At 35.8% G+C, this 8949-nt stretch overlaps 1 protein-coding gene across 1 annotated transcript; it reads left to right on the plus strand.

Moving 5' to 3' along the window:
• The first annotated feature begins 4471 nt into the window (after nt 1-4471).
• cldnb (claudin b) lies at nt 4472-5212 on the plus strand. The gene has a single exon (XM_016228830.1). The coding sequence runs from the start codon at nt 4549-4551 to the stop codon at nt 5125-5127; it is 579 nt and encodes a 192-aa protein (XP_016084316.1). The 5' UTR covers nt 4472-4548; the 3' UTR covers nt 5128-5212.
• The last annotated feature ends 3737 nt before the right edge of the window (nt 5213-8949 follow it).

Raw genomic sequence — 8949 nt, forward strand, 5'->3', positions numbered from 1 at the left:
ACGAGGCGTTTTAGGAGGGCGTGGACGAGTCTTAACTTTTATCAAAAATATCTCTTTAGGTTTGAGACTTTAGTCTTTGCAACTTTAGGGATCTTTTCCCGGCCCTTGTCCGACAGCTTATCAGAATTCTCCGCCCGAGTCCGACCTGAGCCCGCGTGTCTTCTCTCTCTCTCTCTCTCTCTCTCTCTCTCTCTCTCACTTCCCCTTTACACAGCTACTGTTGCAGCCATAAAAATTGTTCAGTTTTGGTTTTTAATAGCAAAATGGTTATATTTAATTTTGTTTCTTTATTAAGTTAATTTAGAAACATGACTGGAACATTTTGTTTCATCGCCTTGGAATTATAAGTTTCTATCTGACATTTTTGTCAAAATGGAGTTATTCATATATTCTTATGCTGTGACAACTTATTTACATTATGTGAGGTTTCTTTTGTAAGATGTGTACATTTTGGGCCTTTTTTTTTTTAAACAAAAATGGTTCTATTTTTTTTAGAAAACAAAAAGGGTTCTATCTACAGAAGTCTATGGAACTCAAAAACCTTGAAGCTCAATATCTCAAAACTGCTCAGAATGCAGATAGAAACTTATAATTCCAAGGTGGCGGTTTGTTAAATTCAAGTTTTTGTTTTTTAAAATACCAAGCGGCCAGCGCCACACAGTGAGTTGAGCATATGTTTGATCAGTTTAGCCTTCTCAAATAAACACGATTTGCGACATAAAAAACTTCATGCATTTCACAATATAAATTTAAATATTTAAGATAAATGTGTGATAAATATCCAATCCTTTGTGCTAAGAGTGGAAGGTGAAGCACGCTTTGCAGGACATGGAGGCACCAGTGCAATCACTTGCATTTTTTTCATAATAAGAGTGGAAACTTAAAATACGCCATAATTTTCCCTCATAAAGGTAAGAGTATACATCATTCGGAACTGCAAAGTGTCTACTTTTATTTGTGTGCACTCACAATATCAACAAAACCTTGTGCTTTTGTAAAATAAAGAAAACAAACAGGGTGGCTTTCTGCAGTCACAGTCTTGCGCAGAAACGCTTCACAAAATTCTGAACCGAAACTCAACAAATACTTGCCTCACTGACATGATAAATATATTTATAGAATGCTATAAATTACTACTTTAAAACGAAATAATTCTAATAAAAAATGAAAAACTCTTTCATTATGTAATCCTTAAAGATGCATTTCTCTCTAAAGGCGTGTCCAATGAGGAGATGGGAGTCAGGATCGTCAACTTAATACTATTTTTTACTTTTTTTTGAGGGTGGGGGGGTCGCCGTGCCAAGATTTTGTTTGCATGCAGTACAAATAGATACAGCAGCATTTTAGTGCCACGCTGAAAAAATAACTCATAATATTCTAAGAATAAAGTCAAAATTACGATAATAAAATCATGTTATATTGCATGAAGTTAATGTGAAAATTACACCTTTACTCCGCCAAAAAAAAGTCTGTGGCATCCAACCTGTCATTCTTCACATTTAACACGAAAAATAGCAATAAATTGTAGGCTTATTGATGTTTTTGGAACTCTAATTGATCGATTTCATGAGATATTCGTTTGTATTCAATTGCTCAGATTTTTTTTTATATGCATTCAAATATTTATTCATGCTTATTTTGTGCTGCAAATATTAAAGAGGAAAATATAATTGATTCACATGCCGCTTGAACTGAAGCTAATATAGTTATCTCACTAAACATAAAAGAGCGTAAAACACATTTATTGTTTGTATTTGATCTTAAAATAGACTTTGTGTTATAAGAAAAGTAACAAAGCCCAAAGCTTATTGCGATTATTGGGCGGCTTGCGTGCTACAATGAATGGACTTGAAAATGTTAAATATTATTTCCAAGCATTTATCCCGTAATTAAAACAGCTTGTGAATAGTCACGTAATGTTATTTACGTCAGAAAAATCAACAATAAGTTAACTGAGTTGGAGCCCATATCATTTGGGGGCCCGTACAAATTTTCTGTATATGATAAATAAACCCCGCGCACAAAGGTTGTCTAAAGGACACTTTCACCTCATGACAAATTATATAGGCTACTTATCAAAACTAAAGTTTGAAGACTGTTTTCCCATTTCCCGTTTCTCCTCCTTGTTTTCGGTTTCGGAGCTGGTTGTTACACAAGAAGGTACAGAACCGACCCTCGTATGTGAACGTATGTGATAGAACTTGAATAAATAAAGCAATAATAAAATAATAAACGACAAGCACGTCTTTAATGCTATTACATATTTAGCCACTAGTTGGCATACAATTACCATACAAAACAACTGTCAATCACATGTAATACACTGTAATCTTGAAAATGAACCTGTTTGTTGACTTAAGCAATATGTCACACTATTAAGCTGTATTAAGTCATACTGTTTGTATTTGTATAGGCCGATGTAAAAAGGTAGGTTAACTTTCTGAATTGCATTCTGTGCTTGCAAACTATCTGTAAATGCAGCATCTACTAAATTCCTTAAATGCTAATTTTGTGTTGCTTATATCTGTCATATTCATGTTGCTCATATAATTAACACCCATCACTAAGTTGTAAAGCTGAAATGGTTCAACATTATATGATAAGTCTCAAAAAGGTTATGTTTATCTATTGAGTTCAAGGCTTACAGCTTTCTCAGAACCAATCCCATGTGAAACAGCCCCTTGTCAACAAGAAAGGGTGTCTCTGTTTGACTCTGATATCATGTTTATTTTTCTGAATGTGATATTCTGCTGAAGATTTAAACACACAAGGAAAACACAAACACACCCTTTGCCAAGCTGGGACATTACATTTGCCTTACTATTATTCTTCAGTTAAGATAATTATAGAATTAGAATTATATGTGCCACAAAATATAGCTATGATAGTATATTTTATGCATAATGTAATATAGTTCCTCCCATTCCGATATATATTTGCTATTCATAGCATAAGCAATGTGTTCTCATTGAGGAACAATATCAACTCATTCCCGTCTCTTTGTAAATGAGGTTTCATGTTATGGATAACAATGAAGCTTGTTTCTAATTTTTTTCTCCTTGCTTTATTAAAGCAGCGTGTGGCCTATATGTAACACAATAACATAAACACAAACTGTGTTGTCAAGATTTGATTATTCTCTGTTATTGTCAGTTGAACAGGCTTGTTGATGCAAGGATCTGTGATGAGCTGTTCAGTCTTGCCCAGACGCAGTGTCAACATTTCACCTGTGCTCCAGCAGGAACCGGTCTGACCAGCTCAGGTGGGTACAGGTGCATCCGGGCTGCTCCTCCCCCTCACTGAGGCACAACGTCAGGGAACTCTTGAGAAATAGTTGCCATGGGAATTGCTAACCTGCTGAGTAAGACACTAAGTAAATATAGCATATTTGTTACATATGTGTCATATCCAGAAGAAACAACGCTGTACCTGAGATATCTTGGAGCTTTTGATAAGATCATGGTCAGTGCTCAACAACCTAGAAAAAACATCACAAAAGTCTGCTCTATTGTGTCATATGAAACCAGCTGCTACATTCTTGATAATTTGTTGGCCATGAGGCAGCATGAGGGAGCACACAGCACAAACCTAAATAGAGAAATTTGATAATGGTGTGGACAAACTGTCCTGTACACTGTAAAAATATTTGTTGAAAATAAAACAAAGAGTACTGAGTAAATACTATTTCAGTCTTTCTACTTCTTAGTAATTATTTGATCAATTTCTGAGTGAAAATTGTTTCAAAGTAAATCCTACACGATATTTGTAGACATACTTATAAGTGTGCGCATATATATATATATATATATACACACATAATGTATGTATATATATATATGTTTATTACATCTATATTTTTAAGAATGTTAATTATAAAAATGAAATAAATAGCAATTTATAAAATCTATAATTAAAATAAAAAAACTACAACTAAAATAAAAATTATGTCATAAATTAAATGTATACATTAATGCAATTTGTAATTGAACTGAGTAATATTTTTTTATATGAGTTGATTTACATTTATTTATATTCGTTTTTATTAGTGATGAGTTTTGAGATCTCTCAACAATTTCCAAAAATAGTTTCAAGACATTGTTTCGTTTTATTTTCCTGGGAAAATGATTAGTTCCTCTGAGCAGCACTTCCTGTCTTATATTCTGTTCCTGAATTCTATCAACAACACACAAAAAAACCAACAACTTTTTTTCTTAGTATTGCATTGCACATGTTCTATTTTACTGATCCCTCCATAGATTTTTACATACAGTAGATATTACAATTTTGAAGAGTAAATACTACATAACCATATACCATATAAGGTACTGTGTCCGCAACAAAAAATATCATGGTAGTGACTCATTCAAGCCTGGGCTTAGTCACACCCCATGAAGTAACTACAAAACCAGCAGAGCGAGTCATTCGACAGAAGTCCCTCCCCCAAAACTTCACAGGCTCTTTTAAAGCATCAGCACGCAGCCTCTGAGACATACACCTGTAAGCACTGCAGAGAGAGCCACATCAAGAGACAAAGAAAAGCCAAAGATCATGGTGTCTGCCGGGCTTCAGTTACTGGGCACTGCCCTGGCCATCTTAGGATGGATCGGTGTCATTGTGGTCTGTGCTATTCCCATGTGGAAAGTCACAGCTTTCATTGGCAGCAACATCATCACGGCGCAGACATCATGGGAAGGAATCTGGATGAACTGTGTCGTGCAGAGCACCGGACAGATGCAGTGTAAAGTCTATGACTCCATGCTGGCCCTCTCCTCAGACCTTCAGGCAGCCCGTGCCCTCACCATCATTTCCATCGTAATTGGGATCCTGGGCATCATGCTGGCCATGGCTGGAGGCAAATGCACCAATTGCGTCGAGGACGAGAGCTCCAAATCCAAGGTCGGTATCACTGCCGGTGTGATTTTCGTCATTGCTGGGGTGCTGTGTCTGATCCCGGTGTGCTGGACAGCCCACGTCATCATCCAGGACTTCTACAACCCCTTGTTGAACCAAGCACAGAAGAGAGAGCTGGGAGCAGCGCTTTACATCGGCTGGGGAGCCGCTGCGCTGTTGATCATTGGGGGAGGTTTGCTCTGCTGCAGCTGCCCACCAAAGGAGAAAACGGGATAATACACAGCCAAATATAACGCTCCATCTCGGTCTGAAGCTTCTGCACCATCCGGCAAGAACTTTGTGTAAATGATGAACTCTGAAATGAACTGAAATCAAAATGTAAGACACCAAGTAATCACGGTCTAGAGGGGTTTCATTTTTTATTTTGATCTATTTATTTTGATAACTAACTGGCATTTGTTATGCCACATACCCTTTAACATTTTTTTTTCAATTTTTAATATTGCTTTAATGTTTTATTATTATTTTTAAATAAAACATAACACCATAATACAACAATTATTTTTACGTAAACTCAGACTTTTAAAAAATACAATCTCTGGACAATCATATATACTTCTGCTCCCCACACATAAATGATCAAAATGGCAAAAACTGAAAACTTGTTAATAATCTAAGGTGGTAATATGTCATTTTTGTTTTAATAATACTGCATTTGTAATATTAATACTGCATTCCAACAGCAACATAAATTAACGTGACGACAATTATTGAATACAGCATTATCATTCATTATTTTTACTTTTATTAATTAGGCCTATTTTTACAAAAAATAAAAAGGTTTAATATTAAAACTGTCTAATCATGTATTAGGTTATATTTAAACCACTGGATTAATAGTCCATACTGTCAAAAATTTAACATTATTGTTCATTACAGAGAACTTGTCTATAATACAAATGAAAAGCAAACTTATAAAGTTTTAAATGTTCTTCATACATATTCTTTTTCTGAGGCGTTTGATTTCGGTGCTGGGTATTTGGGGGCGAATGCTCGTTGGTCTTTCAGTAAAAAAAAAAAAAAAAGAAAAGCTAAACTGTTTCTGTTCTGCTTTTTCACCCCCAAAAAGGGAGAAAAAAAGATGATGATGATGATAATAAATTTTCTTTGATAATAAAATTTCATTTTAGTTATAAAGAGATCACAACTAAGAATGTGTTCAGACCACAGCCAAACTATACTGAGAACAATTTTGCAATAGAGATATGACATTTCCTTGAACCCTTTCAGTAAATTCACTTACACTGTAAATTATTTTTTGTTGTTGTTTTACAGTAATATTACAGTATTCGCAACAGTTCCTAATGTACAATCTGTGTACATGTTACTGTGAATTTTGTTATTTTCACTTATCCTATTGTGTTCTCAGCAGTTCTGTGTACAGTATATTAGTGTAGATCAGTGGTCATCAACTTTTTTAAGCCCAAGATCCGTGAAGAATTGAATTGATAGAAAAAGACAACCCAGATTGTACGTGCAATCTCAGATCTTTTATTTAATATTTTAATTAGTGATGCACCCCATCATGATTTTTCATGGCCAATTCAGATTCCGATATTTTATTAATTTTTTTACAAGCAAATTGGCTGATTCCGATACTGGTTGCTGATTTTTTTATGCAAATTTACTTATTGTTTATTCGCTCTGTAACAAGCAAACTGGCCTTAAAAATATCTCCATTTAAAATTAGAGGCAACCACTGCAATTAAAACACGATCCAAACAAAGATGCTACACACCTGCTGCATGAGCCAGGGGCTTAGCGTCTGGGTATGCAGGTGCATATGAGCCCGGGCAGACTGGGGGCCCGCCGAGCCGAGGGGGAACTTTTAAGGCCCGGCCCTTGTCCAACAGCTTATCAGAATTCTCCACCCGAGTACGACCTGAGTCCGCGTGTCTTCTCTCTCTCTCTCTCTCTCTCTTCCCCTTTACACAGCTGCCGTTGCAGCCATAAAACTAGTCCAGTTCTGGTTTTTAATGGCAAAGTGGTTTGCTGGGTATTTGGGGGCGAATGCTCGTTGGTCTTTCTGAGGGCACTGGCAGCACAGTATCGCTCCGCCGGAGAGCAGCAGCCCCGCGGCGCCCCAGCCCGTGTAGAGCGACGCCCCGAGCTCCCGTCTCTGCGCGTCCATCAAGAGCGGGTTGTAGAAGTCCCGGATGATGGTGTGCGCCGACCAGCAGACGGGTGTGAGACACAGCAGTCCACTGATGAGGAAAAACACCCCTGCAGATATGACAACTCTTGCCTTGGTGGTTTTGTTCTCGATGCAGGTGGTGCACTTGCCTCCTACGACCGCCAGGAGAATGCCGAAGACAGAGGCAGCCATAAAACTAGTCCAGTTCTGGTTTTTAATGGCAAAGTGGTTATATTTCGTTTAGTTTCGTTTCTTTATTAAGTTAATTTAGAAACATGACTGGAACATTTTATATTTCATCGCCTTGGAATTATAAGGTTCTGTCTGACATTTTTATCAAAATGGAGTTATTCACATATTCTTATTCTGTGACAACTTATGTACATTATGTTAGGTTTCTTTTGAAAGCTGTGCACATTTTGGGCCTTTTTTTTGAAAACAAAAAGGGTTCTATCTACAGAAGTCTATGGAACTCAAAAACCTTGAAGCTCAATATCTCAAAACTGCTCAGAATGCAGATAGAAACTTATAATTCCAAGGTGGCGGTTTGTTAAATTCAGGTTTTTGTTTTTTAAAATACCAAGCGGCCAGCGCCAGACAGTGAGTTGAGCATATGTTTGATCAGTTTAGCCTTCTCAAATAAACACGATTTGAGACATAAAAAACTTCATGCATTTTTCAATATAAATTTAAATATTTAAGATAAATGTGTGATAAATATCCAATTATTTGTGCTAAGAGTGGAAGGTGAAGCACGCTTTGCAGGACATGGAGGCACCAGTGCAATCACTTGCATTTTTTTCTTAATAAGAGTGGAAACTTAAAATACGCCATAATTTTCCCTCATAAAGGTAAGAGTATACATCATTCGGAACTGCAAAGTGTCTACTTTTATTTGTGTGCACTCACAATATCAACAAAACCTTGTGCTTTTGTAAAATAAAGAAAACAATCAGGGTGGCTTTCTGCAGTCACAGTCTTGCGCAGAAACGCTTCACAAACGCTTTAATTGCCTCACTGACATGATAAATATATTTATAGAATGCTATAAATTACTACTTTAAAACAAAATAATTCAAATCAAAAATGAAAAACTCTTTCATTATGTAATCCACAAAGATGCATTTCTCTCTAAAGGCGTGTCCAATGAGGAGATGGCTAGGATCTCAACTTCATACTATTTTTTACAATTTTTTTTCATTTATTTATTTTTTGCGGCATTTTAGTGTCACGCTGAAAAAATAACTAAAGAAATAAGATTAACATGATAATATTTTAAGAATAAAGTCAAAATCATGTTATATTGCATGAAGTTAATGTGAAAATTACACCTATACTCCGCCAAAAAAATGTCTGTGGCATCCAACCTGTCATTCTTCACATTTAACATGAAAAACAGCAATAAAATGTAGGCTTATTGATGTTTTTGAAACTCTAATTGATCGATTTCATGAGATATTCGTTTTTATTAAATTGTTCAGATTTTTTTTATATGCATTCAAATATTTATTCATGCTTATTTTGTGCTGCAAATATTAAAGAGTAAAATATAATTGATTCACATGCCGCTTGAACTGAAGCTAATATAGTTATCTCATTAAACATAAAAGAGTGTAAAACACATTTATTGTTTGTATTTGATCTTAAAATTGACAGAAGGCTGAGACTTTGTGTTATAAGAAAAGTAACAAAGCCCAAAGCTTATTGCGATTATTGGGCGGCCTGTGTGCTACAATGAATGGACTTGAAAACAATATTATTTCCCAGCATTTATACCGTAATTAAAACAGCTTGTGAATAATCACATAATATTATTTACGTCTAAAAAATCAACAATAAATTAGCCGAGTTGGAGCTCATATCATTGGGGGGGGGGGGGCCTACAAATTTTTTGCATATGGGCC

Source organism: Sinocyclocheilus grahami, unplaced genomic scaffold (assembly GCF_001515645.1).
Source record: "Sinocyclocheilus grahami isolate Dianchi unplaced genomic scaffold, SAMN03320097.WGS_v1.1 scaffold344.1, whole genome shotgun sequence".
In the NCBI taxonomy this organism is placed as follows: domain Eukaryota; kingdom Metazoa; phylum Chordata; class Actinopteri; order Cypriniformes; family Cyprinidae; genus Sinocyclocheilus; species Sinocyclocheilus grahami.

Excerpts from the sequence above, each read along its gene's own strand:
- cldnb (XM_016228830.1), top strand. The coding sequence starts at position 4,549 with ATGGTGTCTGCCGGGCTTCAGTTACTGGGCACTGCCCTGGCCATCTTA.